Below are 21293 nucleotides of genomic sequence, written 5' to 3' on the forward strand. Positions count from 1 at the left end.
GACATCATCCAGGTGAGATTGTCTCTGCAGTGACACCACAGGAAGGAATGTCATGGAACAAGGCGTCGTCTCTGTTATTACACCACAAGAAGGAAGCCTCTGAGGACACCATAGAACATGGACATGGCCTCCAGCGATGACCTCACGGGCCGGCCTCTTCCTCTGTGATGACCTCATGGGAACGAGGCTTTGTCCCTGTGATGACGTCACAGAACACAGACATTTTTGCTAGTGATGACCTCATGGGCCGGCCTCTTCCTCTGGGATGACATCATGGGAAGGAGGCCTTGGCTCAAGCAGTGAAGTAATAGGAGGAGGAATCTTGTCTGCCAGGACATCCCAGAAGGAGGCTTTCACTCCTGTCCAAGGGCCAATCTGGGCCCCAGGCCCCTGGCATGTGTGCGCCTGTGTCGGGGGATCCAGGCTGGGACGGGGGGCCCCGGAGGCCGCAGCCCCCCAAGACCCGGCGCTGGCCTCAGACAGTCACCTCGTTCTTGCTGGCTGTGCGCAGGTGCTGGGGCAGGTGGTGGCCCGGGATGAACTGCAGCTGCTCCAGCGTGCCCTGGCGCTGGAAGGGCGGCCTGCGGGCCAGTGTGCCCCCGCCCCCGCCGGCGTCGGACATCCAGGCGGGCTGCGGCGAGCTGTGCAGGGCGTGGTGGTGGTGGGCGTGCAGGCTGGACGGTGGCGGCAGCCCGCGCAGCGGTGTTGGGGGCCCCCCGGGCCCCAGCAGCAGGTTGGAGTGCGAGGCGGCCAGGCTGGCCCGGGCGGTGGGGTCGGGGGGCAGCGCGGGGCTGCGCGGGGGCGACAGCAGGTGCTCGCGACTCTGGCGCAGGGCCTCGGGCGAGGACAGCAGCAGGTGCTCCTGCGACACCAGGCGCGCGCGCGGCAGCGTGAACTCGTAGCGCGAACGGCCACCATCGCCCAGCAGGTGCTCCTGGGACATGACCCGCCGGGGGTTGGGCGCGGGCGCCAGGCCCAGCTCCTCTGGGCCGCCCCAGGCCTCCATGCGATAGCCGCCCCCCGTGCCCGGTCGCCGCAGCGCGTGCAGGGGCAGCGTGCCGCGGGGCAACTCCAGGGGCCGGCGCTTCAGGTAGGCCTCGTCCAGATCCTTCTCGGCTGCGGGGAGAGGGGGAAAAGCCACAGCCGTGAGTCCCCTGCGCATCCAGAGCCCTCCCCCTCCCACCTCGTCACATCCCGCTCCTATGCTCCTTGTGCCCCCACAAGGATCCCGGGCATCAGGCTAGCTGTGAGGCCAAAATGCAGATTCCCAGGCCCAGCCCACAATGCTGGGTCAGTAGATGTGGAGGACTTCCTGTTCTTTCCCGCCCCCCCCCCCCCCGCCTCTGCCTATCCCTTCTTTTGGGAGTAGAACCCAACTCTTGCTTTTGGGGAACCACTGACCCCCTCTCATCCTGTAGCAATGTGATTGACACTTGGAGTTGTGACCTGTTAGGTTGTGAAGTTGATTTTGCGGGTAGTGAGCAGCGTTTTGAAAAATGAAATCAAATAGAACAGAAGAGAAAACTATCAGAAAGTGTTTATGTAATAAGGGAATCAGGGGTAAGTGTTGGTTCATAAAATTCTTACTGCAGACGCGCGTGTGTGTGTGTGTGTGGTGTATATGTGGTGGGTGTGTGGTGTGTGTGTGGTGTGTGGTGTGTGTGCGTGTGTGGTGTATATGTGGTGTGTGTGTGGTGTGTGTGTGGGTGTGTGGGTGTGTGTGTGGTGTGCGTGCGTGTGTGTGCGTGTGTGTGCGTGTGTGTGGGTGTGTGGTGTGTGTGTATGGTGTGTGTGTGGTGTATATGTGGTGTATATGTGGTGTGTGTGTGTGGTTGTGTGGTGTGTGGTTGTGTGTATGGTGTGTGTGTGGTGTGTGTGTATGGTGTGTGTGTGTGGTGTGTGTATGGTGTGTGGTGTGTGTGTGTATGGTGTGGGTGTGTGGTTGTATGGTGTGTGTGTGGTTGTGTGGTGTGTGTGGTTGTGTGTGGTTGTGTGGTGTGTGTGGTTGTGTATGGTGTGTGTGGTGTGTGTGTATGGTGTGTGCGGTGTGTGTGTGGTGTGTGTGTATGGTGTGTGTGTGTGGTGTGGATGTGTGGTTGTGTGGTGTGTGGGGTGTGTATGTGGTGTGTGTGTGTGGTGTGTGTGTGGTGTGTGTAGTGTGTGTGGTGTGTGTGTATGGTGTGTGTGTGCGTGTGTGCGTGGTATGTGTGTGTGGTGTGTGTGGTGTGTGTGCGTGTATGTATATGTGGTGTGTGGTGTGTGTATATGTGGTGTGTGTGGTGTGTGTGTATATGTGGTGTGTGTATGGTGTGTGGTGTGTGGGTGTGTGTGTGGTGTGTGTGTGGATGGTGTGTATGGTGTGTGTGTGGTGTATATGTGGTGTGTGTGTGGGTGTGTGGTTGTGTGGTGTGTGTGTGGTGTGTGTGTGTAGTATGTATGGTGTGTGTGGTGTGTATGTGTGTGTGGTGTGTGTATGGTGTGTGTGTGTATGGTGTGTGTGGTGTGTGTGGTGTGTGTATGGTGTGTGTATGTGTGTGTGCGTGTGTGTGTGTGTGATTGAAATATTAAAGGATGAGATTTAGTTTAAAAGAATCCATCAAGGTCAGATGAGGTGGCTCACTCCTGTAATCCCAGCACTTTGGGTGATTGAACAGGAGGGTCCCTTGAGCCCAGGAGTTCAAGACCGACCTGGGCAATATAGTGAGACTCCATCTCTACAAAAAAAAAAAAAAAAATTTTAGCTAAGCATGGTGGCTCATGCTTGTAGTCCCAGTTACTCGGGAGGCTGACGTCGGAGGATTGCTTGAGTCCAGAAAGTTGAGCCTGCAGTGAGCCATGATTACACCACTGCACTCCAGCCTGGGCAGAAGAGTGAGACCTTGTCTCGTTAAAAAAAAAAAAAAAAAAAGGATCCACCAAAAAGTGGGGTGGAGGGAGGATAGATTAACAAAATGTGGCTAATTATTAAGGCTGAGTGATGGGAACATGGGACTCATTTTATAATTTTCTCTACTCGCATGTATGTTTGCAAATGTCCGTAATAAAAAGTTTCAAAGCTTTCCTGTAATTAAAAATATACACATATGTGTGTGTGTGTGTCTCACGGGTCACAATATGAAAATCGTTTCTGGGCCGAGCACGGTGGCTCACGCCTGTAATCCCAGCACTTTGGGAGGCCGAGGCAGGTGAGTCATCTGAGGTCAGGAGTTCGAGACCAGCGTGACCAACATGGTGAAACCCCGTCTCTATTAAAAATACAAAAATTAGCCAGGAGTGGTGGCATGTGCCTGTAATCCCAGCTACTCTGGAGACTGAGGCAGGAGAATCGCTTGAGCCCAGGAGGCAGAGGTTGCAGTGAGCCGAGATGGTGCCATTGCACTCCAGCCTGGGCAACAACAGTGAAACTCTGTCTCAAAAAAACAAAAAACAAAATGAAACAAAACAAAAAACGCCGGGCATAGTGGCTCACGCCTTAATCCCAGCACTTTGGGAGGCCGATGTGGGCGGATCACAAGGTCAGGAGTTTGAGACCAGCCTTACCAACATGGTGAAACCCCGTCTCTACTAAAAATACAAAAATTAGCCAGGTGTGGTGGCATGCGCCTGTAATCCCAGCTACTCAGGAGGCTAAGGCAGGAGAATCACTTGAACTCGGCAGGCGGAGATTGCAGTGAGCCAAGATCATGCCACTGCTCTCCAGCCTGAGCGACAAGAGTGAGACTCTGTCTCAAAAAAAAAAAAAAAAAAAATGTTTCTGGCTGGGTATGGTGGGTCACTCCTGTAATCTCAGCACTTTGAGAGGATGAGGTGGGTAGCTTGCTTGAGCCCAGGAGTTTGAGGCCAGCCTGGGCAACACAGTGAAACCCCGTCTCTACAAAAAATACAAAAATTAGCCAGGCATGGCAGCACGAGCTCTTAGTTCCAGCTAGCCAGGAGGCTGACGTGGGAGGATCATGCTTGAGCCTGGGGAGGTAGAGGCTGCAGTGAATGATGATCATGCCACTACATCCCAGCCTGGGTGACAGAGTGAGACCCTGTCTTGAAAACATAGTGGTAATAAAGAAGAAAAAGTGTTTCCTAGTGAAGCTCTCAGTTTAAGATGTTTGAAGGCTGCTCCACTGTCAGCAATGGGCCACGGACTGCAAAATGTCCAATGAGAGTCACAGGAATGGGTTCAGGGATGGGCATGTGACCCAGCTTGCACCAATGGCATCCAGGCCTGGGATTTTTTGCCGGAATTGTTGGGAGAGACTCTTTTCTGCCAGGGTCCCTGAGCTGGTAGAATGGCAGCCTGAACATCTGCAGGGTGATCGTTGCCACCACGAGGGGAGACTCTCTGAAAATGAGGCCCGCCGGTGGCGTAGAGAGCTAAGAGACAGCTCTTGAGCCCCCAAAACAGCCACATCGCAATCTGGTGACCTGTAGATTTTCCATGATCAAGTCAACATATTTTTTTCCTTTAGCTTAAGTAGTATTTCTATTAATTGCAAGTCCAAGTCCTGATGAACACCATAATATGTCCTGGGAGGGGAGACCAGAAGGTTGCATTAAAAAAAAAATCAGAAGTGATTCTGATACAAAAGTACCACAGGTAATTCCAGAACGAACTTGGAGTAAAACCTGGGAGAGAAGCTAAACCATTGGAAGGCTCTTGGGCCACTGTCCACGGTCCTGAACCCAGGCTCTGGCCCCGCCCCCTCCCCTTCACCGCCGCGCTGCCCTTGCTAGGACTCACCTAGCCTCTTGAGGGAAGAGTAGCGGTTCAGCTCGGATTTCACGGCAGCCTCGTAGGACGGGGGCAGATGCGAGAGGTTGTGGAAGGACCGAGAGCAGGACAGCGTGGAGTAGTGCAAGGAGGGGCTGGGCGGCGGCAAGGCTCGCCAGTCTGGGTTAGAGGGGGCAGGGCCAGGGTCAGTCAGCTTCCTCCCTCAGACCCAGGAGTCCAGGCCCCCAGCCCCTGCTCCATCAGACCCAGGAGTCCAGAAACCCAGCCCCTCTTCCTTCAGACCCAGGAGTGCAGGCCCCCAGCCCCTCCACCTCAGACTCAGGAATTCAGGCCTCAGCCCCTCCTCCCTCAGACCCAGGAGTCCAGGCCCCCAGACCCTCCTCCCTCAGACCCAGGCGTCCAGGCCTGCAGCCCCTCCTCCCTCAGACCCAGGCGTCCAGGCCCCCAGACCCTCCTCCCTCAGACCCAGGCGTCCAGGCCCGCAGCCCCTCCTCCCTCAGACCCAGGCGTCCAGGCCCCCAGCCCCTCCTCCCTCAGACCCAGGCGTCCAGGCCCCCAGCCCCTCCTCCCTCAGACCCAGGAGTCCAGGCCCCCAGCCCCTCCTCCCTCAGACCCAGGAGTCCAGGCCCCCAGCCCCTCCACCCTCAGACCCAGGATCCAGGCTCAGCCCTCCTCCCTCAGACCCAGGAGTCCAGGCCCCCAGCCCCTCCTCCCTCAGACCCAGGAGTCCAGGCCCCCAGCCCCTCCACCCCCAGACCCAGGATCCAGGCTCAGCCCTCCTCCCTCAGACCCAGGAGTCCAGGCCCCCAGCCCCTCCTCCCTCAGACCCAGGAGTCCAGGCCCCCAGCCCCTCCACCCTCAGACCCAGGATCCAGGCTCAGCCCTCCTCCCTCAGACCCAGGCGTCCAGGTCCGCAGCCCCTCCTCCCTCAGACCCAGCAGTTCTTTGGGGAGTTAGAAATCTGAGATTGTAGCCCGTCAGTTCCAGCAGTTCAGGCTCCCTCTTCTCACCCCAGCCCCTCTGCTCAGGAGACGGGCTTGATGCTGGGGAAGAGGGCCCCAAGAGGGGGGTACTGGGCATTTGTCAGCACCCACTGAGTGCCTGGCCCCAGGCTCCATGCGCCCTCTCCTCAACAATGTGGGAGAGAGATGACCACTTTCGGCATCCACACGAGGAAACAGGCTCACTTGGTGACCTGGCCAGACCATGAGCGCCATGAGGACTGGGCTCACAGGGGTCTCACTCCTGCTCTATACTGGGCACCTGGCATGGCTGGCCCAACACAAAGGGGGAAGGGAAGGAGGCCTGCTCTTTCCCGCAGCCGGGCCCTCTTCCGCACCCAGTGTGGCGGCGTGGTGCTTGGGGCTGTTGACGTTGAGGTGCAGGTAGCTGTGGTGCAGATTATCTGGGGGGACCGAGAAGGGAGGTGATGTCACTGCCATCACTGACTCCCAGCTGGCACCGTGGCCCTGATCTCTGGGAAGGACTCTGGCCCCAAGGTCGGCCCCACATGCAGGACCTCGTTAGAGCTCCACAGATCAACCCATGCCATTGGCCACATGGGGAAAACTGAGGCTGGGGGTCTTGAAGGTGGAAAGTGTGGGCACAGGCTCAGGGCTGGGTAAGTGGTCTGTCCCAAGTTCCTAGCACCCCTCTCCCTGGTGCCCAGGCTAGAGATCTGAGGGGGTCACCTTGCTACCTCCCTCCACCTCCCACTCATGTCCACTTGGTTCCTTCTGACATCTGAATCTCTGCCCTGATGTGTCCTCTCCCTCCTGGATCACCAAAGCAGCCTCTGGCCATCCAGCCCATCCATCTCCACGATCAGCCTCACCGAAGTAACTGCCCTTCCACTGCTCAACAGCCTTCCCATTGGCTTGCCATCACCCACGGGACAAAGGTGAACCCAGGAATGGTGTTTGAGGCTTCAAAACCTGGACCCACTGGATGTCTGCAGCCCCATCTCCCATCCCTTCCCTCAAGCTGCACTGCTCTCTCCAGTGAGCCCAGCGTGGTCCTGCCACAGGGTCTTTGCACATGCCACCATGCTGTTCTCACTGCCTTGAAGCCCTTCTTCCCATCTGCCTCAAGATCCAGCTCAGATATCTCTTCTCCTCTCCACCCCTGATCCCAGCTCCGTCCTTGTCCTCTTGCTGCCTGGACCATCATCCCAGCCTCCTCCTGGGCCTCTTTCCTCTCATCTCTGCCCTTTGCATGGGTTCCAGAGGACCGGTTCTCCCACCCACTGCTGGCTGTGTTGCTCCTCTGCTGGAACTCCTCCGCAGCTCTCCATCACCCTCAGGACGGAGGCGGAGTTCCTCAGCCCAGCCTGGCGCTCAAGGCCCTCTCTGAGGTCACCAACCACCCTCTCCCTGGCCTCAAGTCTGGTCACCTCACAAGCTCTGCCACCCGGCGCTTCCCAGCCCCAGTAACTCCTCTCCTCCTCCAGGCCTTTGCTCAAATACCTCTCCCTCGGAGAAGCCCTTCTAACGCCTCTCCTCCTCCAGCCCTTTGCTCAAATACCTCTCCCTCGGAGAAGCCCTTCTGACGCCTCTCCTCCTCCAGGCCTTTGCTCAAATACCTTTCCTTCAGAGAAGCCCTTCTGACGCCTCTCCTCCTCCAGCCCTTTGCTCAAATACCTCTCCCTCGGAGAAGCCCTTCTGACGCCTCTCCTCCTCCAGGCCTTTGCTCAAATACCTCTCCCTCGGAGAAGCCCTTCTGCCCCCAAACCAGACCACATCTTCTCAGTTCCCCTGACAGCTCCTTGGACCTCTCCACTGATGCATTCATCATAAATTATAATAATATAGATCATATTTAAATGATATACAATATTAAATGATATATCATATTTTAAATATATAATTATATATATTTAACAATAGCAACAGCCCACACTTACATAGTATTTTTTTCTGTGTTACACATTATTCTAAACACCTGCCTCGCCAATTCATTTGCTCTTCACTATAACCCTATGAAGTGAGTATTGTTATGTTTCTTATTTTACGGATGGAGAAACTGAGGCCCAGAGAGGTGAAGTCACTTGCCCCAGGTCACACAGTGGCAGAGTCAGGATTCAAACTCAGTCGGTCTGGCTCCTGACAAATTCGAATTTGGTAGTTGTGCCCTTGTGTGTAGTTGGCTGTTGGGTGGTCTGACACCGAGCGCAGGGGCTTGAGAATGTCTAAACCTACATCACCAAGGTGCCCATGGAGCCCACCCAGGGGGGTCCACAGGAGGGCAAGGAGAGGGTCTGGCTCTCTACGGAGTTCCTAGCCCCGGTCCGCCTTTCGCAGGGCAGGACCTGGCAGTGCAAGGCGGGGGCGTAGGGGGTGAGGGCGGGTCCTGGGCGATGGGGGTGGAGCCGCCATGGAGGGCGGGGCTACATGATGAAGGGGCGTGGCCAGAGACGGAGGCTGCGCCGGATCCCACGTTCCACTCACCGAGGTTGGGGGTCTTCACGGTGTTGTAGAGGTTCTTGGGCGTCCTGGGGGGCATGCTGTCGGGACCGCCGATCCCCGGGGTCAGGGAGCTGCTTCGGGCCCGGTCCGGGCGGGTCCCAGGCCCCGCCTGATGTCTCAGAATGTCCACCAGAGCTCTAAAGGTGGCAGAGAGGTGGTCAAAGGCCTGGGGGCTGAGGGTGGCAGGGGTACCACGAAGGCTCCTTTCCGCTCCCTGCTCTCGCCCTTGGGTAATCTGTCACTCAGCCTGCTTTTTTCGCCATTGGCCACGCCCCTTTCTCGTTGGCCACACCCCCTAGAATGACCCCCTTTCTCAGGCCACACTTCCTGCTTGAAGCGCTGCTGCCTTAACTCATGTGGAAGCCATCGCTTCTGTAGTCCCTCTCACTTCCCTGTGGGCTCGCCCCACCCTGAATCTGGGACCCCATTCCCGTTCCTTTTGCAGCCTTCCCCATGGCAACAAAGGGTGCTCCATTTACCCAGTGATGCGGACCTCAAACATTAAATCACCTTGACTCTTCTTTCCCCCACCTTCATACCTTTCAGCAATCCTACGGATCGAACCTCCAAAACATATCCCAAATCAGACCACTAGTCACCACCTCTGCAATCTCTCACCTGGATCATTGCAACAGCCCCCTCACGGGTCTCCCCACTCCCACCCTAGCCCCGTACAATCCAGTCTCACGCGCAGCCCGCATAATTTAAAAAATGGACAGATGGCATCACGCCCGAGCTCAGGACCCTGCAGTGGCCCCATCACACTTAGGATAAACCCGGGCCCGCCTGCTTCTCCTCACCTCCTGCTGCCCACCGCCGCCAGCTGCACGGGCGCTTCCCTGCCCTACAGGCCACCGAGGGCCTTTGCACGCGGTTCCCCTGCCCAAAACCTCTCGCCCACAGATCTCTGCGTGGTTCGCTCCCTCCCTTCGGGTCTCCGTTCAGAGGCCTTTTCGGATCACTTCGTCTAATCCAGCGCCCTCTCTCTCAACACTTTCCGCTGATTTTCTTCACAGCAGTCATCTAAAATTACACTGCACATGCTTACGGACTGGGCCACTGATAGTTAATGAGCCCTTACCGTGTGCCAGGACTCTGCACGAATCAACTCAGTTAATTACAATCCGAATAGGTGGGGACGATGATTAGTCTCATTGTGCGGACAGGAAACTGAGGAACAGAGACGTTAAGCAACTCATCCACTGTCACATAGCCTGTAGGCTGTGAACTTGGATTTGGAAGTCAGGCTTTTCCACCAGGGCAGAGACCTTGTTTTGTTCACTGGTGTATCCCCAGCTCCTGGCCCACAGAAGGTGCTCAAGAAATATGTGTCGAATGAATGAGAGTCTGAGCTTCTCCCTCTCCCTGCATCACTCCGCAACAGCCGGGCCGGCTCTGGCTCGACTTTCTCAGCCCCTGCCCACCTTCAGCTACGCCGGCGGCCGCCACCTGGGTCTCTGACCACGCCCTATCCCTGCAGCCCCTCCTCCTCGGATGGCTCCACCTCCCTTGCTGGGCCCCGCCCCAGGCTCGCAGTCCTCCCGCCCGAGAGCACACGCACCTGGGCACGTTGATATCCCGGTGCGCCCGGGGCGCACGGGACGCCTTGCTGAAGGCCACTTTGGCGCCGACGCCCACGGCCAGGGCGAAGCTGATGACCCCGCACACGACGTAGGCTGTGCTGCCCCCGGGGCCCTCGCCCCCGCGGCCCCCGGCACCCCCAGTCCGGCCCCCTTCCAACCACCCGGCCTGGCCGGGCCCTGGCCCCCCGCCCGCACCCCCAGCGCCCCCGGCGCCCCCAGCTAGCGGCGGCGGCGTGGTGGCCCAGCGCGGCGTGTCGTAGTTGGAGCAGGAGGCCTGCGCCAGGCGCATGTGACGGTGCTCACAGCAGAAGCGGTAGTGGCAGGTGCCACAGCAGAAGCGGTAGGAGCCGGTGCTGCAGTTGAAGGTGGCGTCGTACTGGCCCATGACATCGTAGTAGCCGTGGCAGAGCTCGGCGGGAGGGGGCGCCCGGGCCGCCGCGCCCGCCCCGCCCGCGGGGCCGGTCCTGGTGCCGTTGGCGCCTGGGCTCGCCGCGCCCCCGCCGCCCGTCAGCGCCCCGGTCAGGCGCCGCAGGTGCGCCAGCAGGGCGGGCAGCGGGCCCGCGGGCTCGGCGCTCGTGGCGTTGGACGGGCGCGCCCTGGCCTGGCCGGCGCTAGAGGCCAGGAGTACGAGGAGCAGGAGGGCCGGCATGGGGCTTGCAGGGGGTCGCACTGGGCCGCCAGGCTGCGGGGAGAACGAGAGCAGAGGTTGGAGCGCTGGGCGGGAGAGAAACGGTCAGAGGGTGAGAAACGTAGAGATGGGTGGGCAGAGAGGCTGGGGAGGGCGGGCGGGGGGCGGCAGAGTGTGGGGAGCAACAGGCGCCAGGAGGCAGGAAGGGCGGAGGGAGCTGAGCTGCGTGGGCCCAAGTTGGCCGCCCCACGCGCGGTGGGCGACGATGGGAGAGTAATGGAAACGCGCCCGGGCACGGCTGGGGGAGAGAAATGAGCATGGGCGGACAGAACCGGGATCAGGCGAGAGATGAATGCGGGAGAAGCGATTGGGAGGGTCGACAGACACCAGAGGGGTGTGCAGACATTAGGACGAGAAGCGAGGCGAGGCGCGATGTAAGGAGAAGAAACGGGGGCGGCGAAGAGGAGAGGGCAGGGGAGGCAGCTGGAGGGAGGCGCGCGAAGGGGAGGGGAGGGTGGCGAGGGAAGTGGGGACCACGGAGGGAGGGAAGGAAGCGAGACAGATGAGGGGTGGGTGGGAAAGGAGGAGTCAGGGAGACAGGGAAGGAGGGAGAAAAGAAGGGGAGGAGGAGGAGGGGGAGGAGAGGGAGGGAGGAGGAGAGAGAGAAGTTGAGAATTTGAGTTTATAGACCAGGCAGGTGGGAAGAGGCAGTGCACGGTTTTTCAGCACTGACATTCGGGGAGCGATGCTGCTTTGTGGTGAGCGCCTGTCCTGAGCGCTGCAGGATGCTTAGCAGCGCCCTCTCCGTGCCAGCAGCACCACATTCCCCCGAGTTGTGACAATGTAAGATGTTTCCAGGCATTGCCAAATGTTCCCCTGGTGGGAGGAGGCCACAGCTGCCCCCGTGGAGAACCACTGACTTACACCCCTATGGTCCTCAGTGCCCCGAAATGCCAATTTCTCTCCTTTATTTAGATCTGATAATCAAGGGATCTTAGGTGCCCTCCCTCCCTCCCTCTCTCTCCCTCTCTGTCTCTCTCTCTCTCTCCCTGGCATGCACACGCACACACACACCACTCTTACGGCGTCTCTGTCCACAGCTGAACCACAACCACAGCAGGGTGGTTCCTCTGCCGACTGGACCTCCTGCCAGCTGCCTGACACTGACAGGCTCTTATCTAAGCTCCCTGTGCCCCAAGTCCCCCATCTGTAAAATGGGGATAAGGATGGTTATCTCTGAGTGGTCAGGAGGATGAACTGAGGGAATATGTGTAAAGAGCTTAGAACAGTGCCTGGCATATTGCAGGTGAAATATGAAAGTGTTTGCTGCTGCTGCTATTTCAGAAGGGAGATACAGGCTGAGAAAGGGTCGTCTGGGTGCGGCGGCTCACGCCTCTAAATCCCAGCACTCCGGGAGGCCAAGGTGGGCAAATCGCTCAAGCAGGAGACCAGCCAGCCTCGCCAACACAGCAAAACCCTGTCTTTACAAAATAATAATAATAATAATAATAATAATAATAATAATAATAATTAGCCCGGCGTGGTCGTGCGCACCTATAGTCCCAGGTACTCAGGAGGCTGAGGTGGGAGGATAACTTGAGTCCCAGAGATCAAGGCTGCAGGGAGCTGTGATTTCACCACCGCACTCCAGCCTGGGTTGACAGAGTGAGACCCTGTCTCAAAAGAGAGAGAAAAGGTGATGCAGAAGAGAGGTGGGAGTTGGTGGTGGTGGTGGTGGTGGGCAGGTCTTCCAGCTGTTTCTATGGCAACAGTCCAGCCAAATCCCAGACACGCCCACCCCCGTGGACCTAGAGGGATGATAGAGGTGGGAAGGATGCCTGGCCTCGGGTTCCGGGAGAAGGAAACGTCTGAGCTCTACCTGCAGGAGGAACCCCCCAGGGGTCTGGGGTGACTGCCCACGGAGTCTTACATTTCCTCTCTGCAAGAACCTGATCTGAACAGCCCCTGCCCTGAGCTAGCTGCCAAGAGGCTGCCATAGAGCTTCCCAGGAGCAGGCATGATGCGCGGGGTGTGCATTCGTTCTGCAAATCTTCATTCAATAAATGTCTCCTGAGCAGCCTCCCTGGGCTGAGGATGCAGCAGTGAGTAAGCCCACAGGGTTCCTGCCTTTACGGGGGTTTACGTGCTAGTGAGGGGGGACAGTCAGCAGATGGACACAAATGAATGGGACACATGTTGACGCCAATTGTGAAGAAATAAAAAGGAATGATGAAGGAAGCCGTGAAGAAATGAAAGCAGCATAAAGGGATGGAGGGGGTGGATGGGATTGAGTCAATAAATATCACTCGGTGTTATTTTCTATTATATGCCACCATCCATCGTGTGTGTGTCTAGGGACCACACCACTGTCAACAACATTGCTGCTGGTGGGGATGGGCAGAGGGTTGGAAGGTGAACCTTCTAGAGCCTCAGTGAGCTCCATCGCCCTCCTGCTTGGGGCCTCACCTTTCCTTTTCAGCTCCAGCTTGGACCCCTCCCCTGACTCGGTGCTAGAATACCCCACTGCCCACTGGACACTTCCTCCTGGGTGTTTAATGGGAGTCTTAGAAGTGGCTTGACCCCACACTGTGGAAGAGAGTTTGGCGGTTCCTTAAAAAGTTAACTAGAATTGGTCCAGGCGTGGTGGCTCACGCCTGTAATCCCGGCACTTTCGGAGGCCAAGGTGGGCGGATCACTTGCGGTCAGCCTGGCCAATATGATCACTTGCAAGACCAGTTTGGCCAATATGACGAAACTCCGTCTCTACTAAAAATACAAAAATAACTAGCTGGGCATGGTGGCGTGCGCCTGTAGTCCCAGCTACTCAGGAGGCTGAAGCAGGAGAATCGCTTGAACTCCGGAAGTGGAGGTTGCAGTGAGCCGAGATTATGCCATTGCACTCACTGTACTCCAGCCTGGGCAACAGAGTGAGACTCCGTCTCAAAAAAAAAAAAAAAAGTTGGCCGGGTGCGGTGGCTCATGCCTGTAATCCCAGCACTTTGGGAAGCTGAGGCGGGTGGATCACGAGGTCAGGAGATCGAGACCATCCTGGCTAACACGGTGAAACCCCATCTCTACTAAAATTACAAAAAATTAGCCGGGTATGGTGGCGGGCGCCTGTAGTCTCAGCTACTCGGGAGGCTGAGTCAGAAGAGTGGCGTGAACCCGGGAGGTGGAGCTTGCAGTGAGCAGAGATCGTGCCATTGCACTCCAGCCTGGGCTGACAGAGACGTCGTCTCAAAAAAAAAAATAAGAAGTTAACTAGGATTACAATGCACTTCCACTCTGCAGTGTCTACCCCAAAGAATTCAAAACGTGTGTCCACACAAAACCTTATCCTTGAATGTTCATAACAGCACCTTGCACAACAGCCAAATACTGCAAACAATGCAATCACCCATTATGGAGGAACGGACAAACCAACGACGGCCTACCCATGCCACAGAATATTACTCAACCGTGACAGGTACCAAGGGCTGAGATGCAAGCCACAGCATGCACGAACCTTGAAGACATGACGTTCAGTGGAAAAGTCCAGCCATAAATCTCATGTAGTGTATGATTTCATTAATATGAAATATCACAATAGTCAAATCCACAGAGACTGAAAGCCGATTAATAATTGCCCGGAGCTGGGGACAGGAGGATGGGGAGTGACCGCTAAAGGGTGGCCAGGCTTCCTTGTGTGGTGAGGAAAATACCCTGGAACTAAACAGTGGTGATGGCTCCACAACCTGATGGATACGCTGATGCCACCGAATCAAACACTTTGAGAATGGTTAAATGGTGTATTTCCCCACAATTAAAAAGGTAACAGGGACTGGCACGGTTGCTCACGCCTGTAATCTCAGCACTTTGGGAGGCCGAGGCAGGCGGATCACTTGAGGTCAGGAGTTTGAGACCAGCCTGGCAAACATGGTGAAACACTGTCACTACTAAAAGTACAAAAATGAGCCCGGCGCAGTGGTGGGCGCCTTTAATTCCAGCTACTCAGGAAGCTGAGGAAGGAGAATCGCTTGAACCCCGGAGGCTCAGGTTGCAGTGAGCTGAGATCACACCACTGCACTCCAGCCAGGGTGACAGCGTGAGACTCCATCTCAAAAAAAAAAAAAAAAAAAAAAAAAAGGAAACAGGTCAAATGGCATCAACCACTCCCCTGTCCACATTCTGGTTCCCTGTCACACCTGGAATAAAACCCCAACTCTGCCAGTAGCTCCTCTTCTCATCCTTTCCTTTTCCCTTCATACCTTCCAAGTTCATGCTCAAGACGCTCCACCTTCCTGCCTGTGCACGTGCTGTTTCCTTCGTCTGGGAGCCCCTTCCTTTCCACAGATCCTGCTCTGACCTGCCTCCTTTCTCCCTTCCTTCAGGGTGTCCCTAGCATGTCATTTCAGCCAGCCTTCCTGTCCTAGCGGTAACAGCAGCCCCAGACATGCTCCCAATTCCTCACTTGCTTTGCAACTTTCATAGCTGTCATCTCTGCTGGCCACATGTGTGTGTACTGACACACTCATTTCAGATGAGGACGCTGAGGTTCCGAGAGGTCACATCATTTGCCTGAGACCCAAGGTGCCCAAAGAGTGGGGCTGGGTTTTGAACTCAGGTCTCTGAGCACTGTGACCTGTACAGCATGGATGCCTTTTTCCCCCACACAGAGACACATCCCTTCCAGAAGTGGCACATGCATGCAGCACTGCAGATTCCTTCATTCATTGAGGGCTACCATGTAGGGTTGGGCAGGTCGTGCACTGCACAAGGGGGTCTGGCTGAGAGGCTGAAATCCTGCTGGGCTCTGCTTCCCAGGGCGTGTGCCAGTGGGGCTGCATCCATTTGGGGTAAGGAGTGCCCCTTCCAAGCTCACACAAGGGTGCCATCTGCGTGCCAAACCACAGACCTGGGAGAGCGGATTGGGCAAGGTGGGGAGTGCCTTTGTCTCATCTGCACAGAGGCTGCTGTATGGGCTGGCAGTTCTGCTCACTCTGCATTCCGTGCCAAGCCTCCGCCAGGCTCCATGGACACGATTTCTCCCTCTGCTGACAGAGTCCCACTGGCTGCTCCAACTGCACGCACGTGGTGCACACACCCAAGGAGACACAGCTCTAGGCCATTGACAACTACAGCAGGGGGACAGGGAGGGAGAGCAGGAGCAGTGGCGCACCTCCCCTCAAACTCAGCGATACACGCGGACGCACCACACACAGACCACACATACACACACACACCACACACACACACACACCACACATACACACACACCACACACTGACCCTCCACACCACACACACGCCGCACAGACCACACATACACACACACCACACACACACACCACACATACACACACACCACACACTGACCCTCCACACCACACACACGCCGCACAGACCACACATACACACACACCACACACACACACCACACATACACACACACCACACACTGAGCCTCCACACCACACACATGCCGCACAGACCACACATACACACACACACCACACACACACACACCACACATACACACACACCACACACTGACCCTCCACACCACACACACGCCGCACAGACCACACATACACACACACACCACACACACACACCACACATACACACACACCACACACTGACCCTCCACACCACACACTGACCCTCCACACCACACACACGCCACACAGACCACACATACACACACACACCACACACACACACACCACACACACACCACACATACACACACACACCACACACTGACCCTCCACACCACACACACGCCACACAGACCACACATACACACACACCACACATACACACACACACTACACACACACCACACATACACACCACACACTGACCCTCCACACCACACACACGCCACACAGACCACACACACACACACCACACACTGACCCCCCCACACCACACACATGCCACACAGACCACACATACACACACACACCACACACAGACCACACAAACACACACCACACACACCACACTGACCCCCCACACCACACACACGCCACACAGACCACACATACACACACACGCCACACACACACACCACACACTGACACACGCCACACAGGCCACACATACACACACACCACACACACACCACACATACACACACACACCACACACTGACCCTCCACACCACACACACGCCACACAGACCACACATACACACACACCACACACTGACCCCCCCCACACCACACACACGCCACACAGGCCACACATACACACACACACCACACACAGGCCACACAAACACACACCACACACACACACACCACACTGACCCCCCACACCACACACACGCCACACAGACCACACACCACACATACCACACACATACACCACACATGCACCACACACACACCACACACACACCAGACGCACACACCTACACACACCACACACACCACACACACACCACACACCACACACCACACACACCTCACACACATCACACACAGCCCACACACCACACACTGCACACACTGCACACACACACCAACATACCACACACCACACACACCACACACCACACACAGACCACACACACCACACACACACCCCACACACCACAAACACCCCACACACTCCACACACTGCACACACCGCACACGCCGCACATGCCACACACACCACACACCACACACACACCACACACTGCACACACTGCACACACCACACACCCCACATACCACACTCACACACCACACACCACACATACCACACTCACACACCACACACCACACATACCACACTCACACACCACACACCACACATACCACACACATCACACACACCACACACACCCCAGACACTGCACACACTGTACACACCACACACCACACACACCCCACACACCACACACAGTGCATAAACCACACACCACACACACACCACACCACACACCCCACACACACACCATACACAGACCACACATACACCACACACACACCACACACCACACATACCACACACACCAGATACACACACACCACATACCACACACACACAACACACATACACACCACACACACACACCACACGCACACACACCACACACAGCTTCTCTACCCCTCCTGGTCAGGGCAGCACCTATAGGTGGGTGGAGAGAGGACGTGCACCTGCAGACACAGCGGCCCCATCCAGACACTGGATGAATTCTTCCCTGACCTCACACAAAGCTGCGCAGAGACACTGCCGAACACGCTGACACAGAGCACAGGGCACCCAGATAGTCCCAGACACAACACGAAAGGACCTGGTGGCACTCCTGTGGCCTCCTCCCGGCACACGGACGCACATGCACACCACTCCACGTGGACACACAACACAAACATGGGCTTCTGCACATTTCAACCCCTACACACTGGGACCACTTACAGCTCTGGGACAGGACCAGGGACCTGCCCCACCTGGCTCCACGTGGGCCCGCGACCACACACATCACAGCTCACAGCCACGCAACCTCAGGGGTGCACACACGTGTGCAAATACACCCTCACCAGCAATGGAGAGTGTGGAAGGCGCCATGTGACACCTCCGCCCCACACCCGCCCCCACCTCGGCTCTCACGCACACAACGGCGCTCTCCTCCTCCACAGCTGAGGGGGAAGGGGCCCGGGACCCCAGGCTTCACGTCTGCATCTTGCATGCCCCGCTGAACCCCAGCTCAGGACCTGACAGACACAGATGTGGGGACACAGGTCAGAGAGCCAGCCTGGGCAGGGTCCCTGGGCTTCTGGGAGCTCCTCCCCCACCCCCCACCAGCCCCCTGCCCAGCTCTGTGCTGCACACTCCACCTGCTGCGTCCCCTCCCAACCCTCTTGGCTGGGGGCTGGGGGCCAGGATGCCCAGAAGCTCAGAGAAAGGGACAGGGATACTGAAGGGGAAACAGAGGTCCTGGGAGAGGGGACAGAGAGCCAAAGGCAGGGCAGATTGTGTGTGTTTGAGAGAGAAGGGGGTACAGAGACCCAGAGAGAGGGGGACAGAGACCCAGATAGACAGAGGGACAGGGACCCAGAGAGATGGGGGACAGAGACCCAGAGAGAGAGGGACAGAGACCCAGAGACGGGGACAGAGACCCAGAGAGAGGGGACAGAGACTCAGAGAGACAGGGGGACAGGGACCCAGAGAGATGGGGGACAGAGACCCAGAGAGAGGGGGACAGAGACCCAGAGACGGGGACAGAGACCCAGAAAGACAGGAGACAGAGACCCAGAGAGAGAGGGGACAGAGACCCAGAGAGAGAGGGGGACAGACCCAGAGACAGGGGGACAGAGACCCAGAAAGACAGGGGGACAGAGACTCAGAGAGAGAGGGAACAGAGACCCAGAGAGAGAGGGTACAGAGACCCAGAGAGAGAGGGGGACAGAGACCCAGAGAGAGAAGGGGACAGAGACCCAGAGAGGGGACAGAGACCCAGAGAGAGAGGGGGACAGAGACCCAGAGACAGGCGGACAAAGACCCAGAGAGAGAGAGGGACACAGACCCAGAGACAGGGGGACAGAGACCCAGAGACAGGGGGACAGAGACCCAGAGAGGGGACAGAGACCCAGAGACAAGGGGACAGAGACCCAGAGACAGGGGGACAGAGACCCAGAGAGAGAGGGGGGACAGAGACCCAGAGAGGGGACAGAGACCCAGAGAGAGAGGGGGACAGAGACCCAGAGACAGGGGGACAAAGACCCAGAGAGAGAGAGGGACACAGACCCAGAGACAGGGGGACAGAGACCCAGAGACAGGGGGACAGAGACCCAGAGAGGGGACAGAGACCCAGAGACAAGGGGACAGAGACCCAGAGACAGGGGGACAGAGACCCAGAGAGAGAGGGGGGACAGAGACCCAGAGAGGGGACAGAGACCCAGAGACAAAGGGGACAGAGACCCAGAGAGAGACGCAAAAGAGACGGGCGGGGGGCGGGAGACAAATGCTCAGAGGGGATGCAGCGTCCTAGAGAAGTGGGGTTCAGATACCCTGAGAGGAGAGAGAGCCAGAGAGGGGAGGACCTGACCTACCGAGGGGACAGACGCCCGAGAGAGTCGGCGCCTCTGGGGTCTCGGGAGCTGGGCTGGAGTGGGGTCCGCAGGGGGTGGGTGGGGGGCTGAGGGGCGCAGTGGGTATGGAGAGAGAGGCCAGGGCTGGGCCGGGCGGGCGCCGGTCCGAGTGCGAACGGTGGAGATCCTCTGGGATTGACAGGTCGGTTTGGGGTAGGGGTGTGCGTTCAAGAGGAGGCGGGCCCGGGCGGGTGGGGAAAGCCCAGAGAGAAGGGGCGGGCTCTTGCTGGAGGGCGCGGGGACCCCAGTTCCGGGCGCCAGGGGCGGCGGGGCGGGGAGACCCTGGGGGCTGCACGGGGGCGCCGTGCCTCGCGGGCCGCGGGGAAGGCAGGGACCGAGCGAGGAAGGAGGACCCTCCCCCGACCCGCAGCCCAGGCGGCGGCGGGTCCCGGCGCCCCCGCCCAGATCCCTGCGCCGCCCGGCCCGCGTGCTTGTCTCTGGGTCTCTGCATCTTCGCGTCCCGGGGCGCCCCGTCCACGCCTCCTCCCGGACCCCCGCCTCCCCCGCCCGTCTCTGTCTCTAGCGGGGGTCTCAGCCCTCGTCTGTCGCTGCGGGTCTCCTCGCATCTCGGCGTCTCTCTCCGCGTCTCTCTCCGTCCCGGCGCCTCTGTCCCGGGCTATCCCCAGCTCCGAGCCTCAGTTCCCTGCGCGCCTCCATTTCCCTCCTTCCCCCGCCCGGTCTCCGTCACCCCTCTGTCTCCACATCCCGCTTGTCTCTCCTTCCTGGCTCCACGTCTCTATCTCTGTCCCAGGTTTGCTGTCGTCTGATCTCTGTCTGAGTGTCTGTGTCTCCACTCGCCCCCGACCCGGACCCCCGAGCCCCCTCCCGGGTCCCCCACTCCCATTCAGGCCCGGGTTGGTGGGGTGGGGTGGGGGGGGCGCTGCGGCGGGAGCTGTGTGTTCCCAGCGCAAAATAGACTCTCGTTGCCATGGCGACGCGCGCGGGGCCCCGGAGACGCGAGGCTTCGGGCTTGGGGGGTGAGGAGGGGGGACACCTGGATCCGGAAGGCGGGGGCCGGGGGCGCCGCCGCCCGGTCCCAGGGGCTCCTCCTAGATCCCTGGGGAGAGGGATGCTGGGCGCTCCGACGCTGGGGGCCAGGGGACCGGACCTTCTGGGAGGGGTCTGGGCTCCCAGGGTCAGCGGTGGGGGCTCCGATTGCCCAACGCGGGGCGGGCTGACTGACAGCTCTGACGCCGGTGTCTCTGAGGACTCAGGGGTGGCCTCTCAGGTCTCCAAGGTTGGGGAAGAGGCAAGGGCTGCAAATCTGGAACGGAGGAGCTCTCCCTGGGGGTCTGCAGAGTTCCAACTCCTAGATCTGCAGAATTCTGGGAGCCCCCATGTGGGTCCCGGAACTCCTGCGTCTGGGGGAGCCGGGACTACAAGGCTTTCAGCCCTTCCTTCCATCCGTCCATCCATCCTTCCATCCATCCATCCACCCATCCACATGGCTGTGTCTTCCTTCCTCCCGTCTCCATGTCCCCTTGCCTCAGTTTCCCTTCCGCACCTGGGTGCGGTCTCGCTCACCTCGCTTTCCGGATGCGGGACCCTTGGGGAGCCGGGGGTGGCGGCGTGGGGGGCGGCCGGAGGCGGCGGCGGAGCGCGTGTCTGCCGGCAGCTGGGCTGGGCGTGCGCGCGCCGGCTGGGGGCGACCCCGGCCGCAGTTCTCCTCCGAGCAGATGCGCCGCGTCCGTGCAGATGTGTCAGCCGCCAGCCCTCGCCTTTGCCTCGCGCCGGCTTCGAGCCGAGAAGAGGCACCTCCCCCTCCCCACCTGCTGGGGACCCCGCTTTCTCCCTCCTGCAGCCCCCAGTCGCCCCCGGGATCCCCCCC

At 58.4% G+C, this 21293-nt stretch overlaps 2 protein-coding genes across 5 annotated transcripts in view; one reads left to right on the forward strand and one right to left on the reverse strand.

The window, feature by feature from the left end:
- Nucleotides 1-21293, forward strand: part of ZNF628 (zinc finger protein 628) — a 78319-nt gene that overhangs the window by 24928 nt on the left and 32098 nt on the right. The gene's annotated exons all lie outside the window — the stretch shown is intronic.
- SHISA7 (shisa family member 7) lies at nucleotides 73-21265 on the reverse strand. 4 transcript variants are annotated; one of them, XM_034946552.3, is made up of 5 exons: nucleotides 20990-21265; nucleotides 9752-10455; nucleotides 8173-8327; nucleotides 4736-4885; nucleotides 73-1116 (listed from the first exon to the last, which is right to left on the reverse strand). In XM_034946552.3, exons 2-5 carry the CDS (start codon nucleotides 10420-10422, stop codon nucleotides 476-478), a joined length of 1617 nt encoding a protein of 538 aa, XP_034802443.1. In that variant the 5' UTR covers nucleotides 10423-10455; nucleotides 20990-21265; the 3' UTR covers nucleotides 73-475. The 4 variants fall into 4 exon arrangements, 3 of the variants coding, with proteins under 3 accessions (XP_034802443.1, XP_034802444.1, XP_034802446.1); XM_034946553.3 differs by having other exon boundaries at nucleotides 9752-10884; nucleotides 20990-21124; XM_034946555.3 differs by lacking the exon at nucleotides 20990-21265 and adding an exon at nucleotides 19427-20236.

Source organism: Pan paniscus, chromosome 20 (genome assembly GCF_029289425.2).
Source record: "Pan paniscus chromosome 20, NHGRI_mPanPan1-v2.0_pri, whole genome shotgun sequence".
In the NCBI taxonomy this organism is placed as follows: Eukaryota; Metazoa; Chordata; class Mammalia; order Primates; family Hominidae; genus Pan; species Pan paniscus.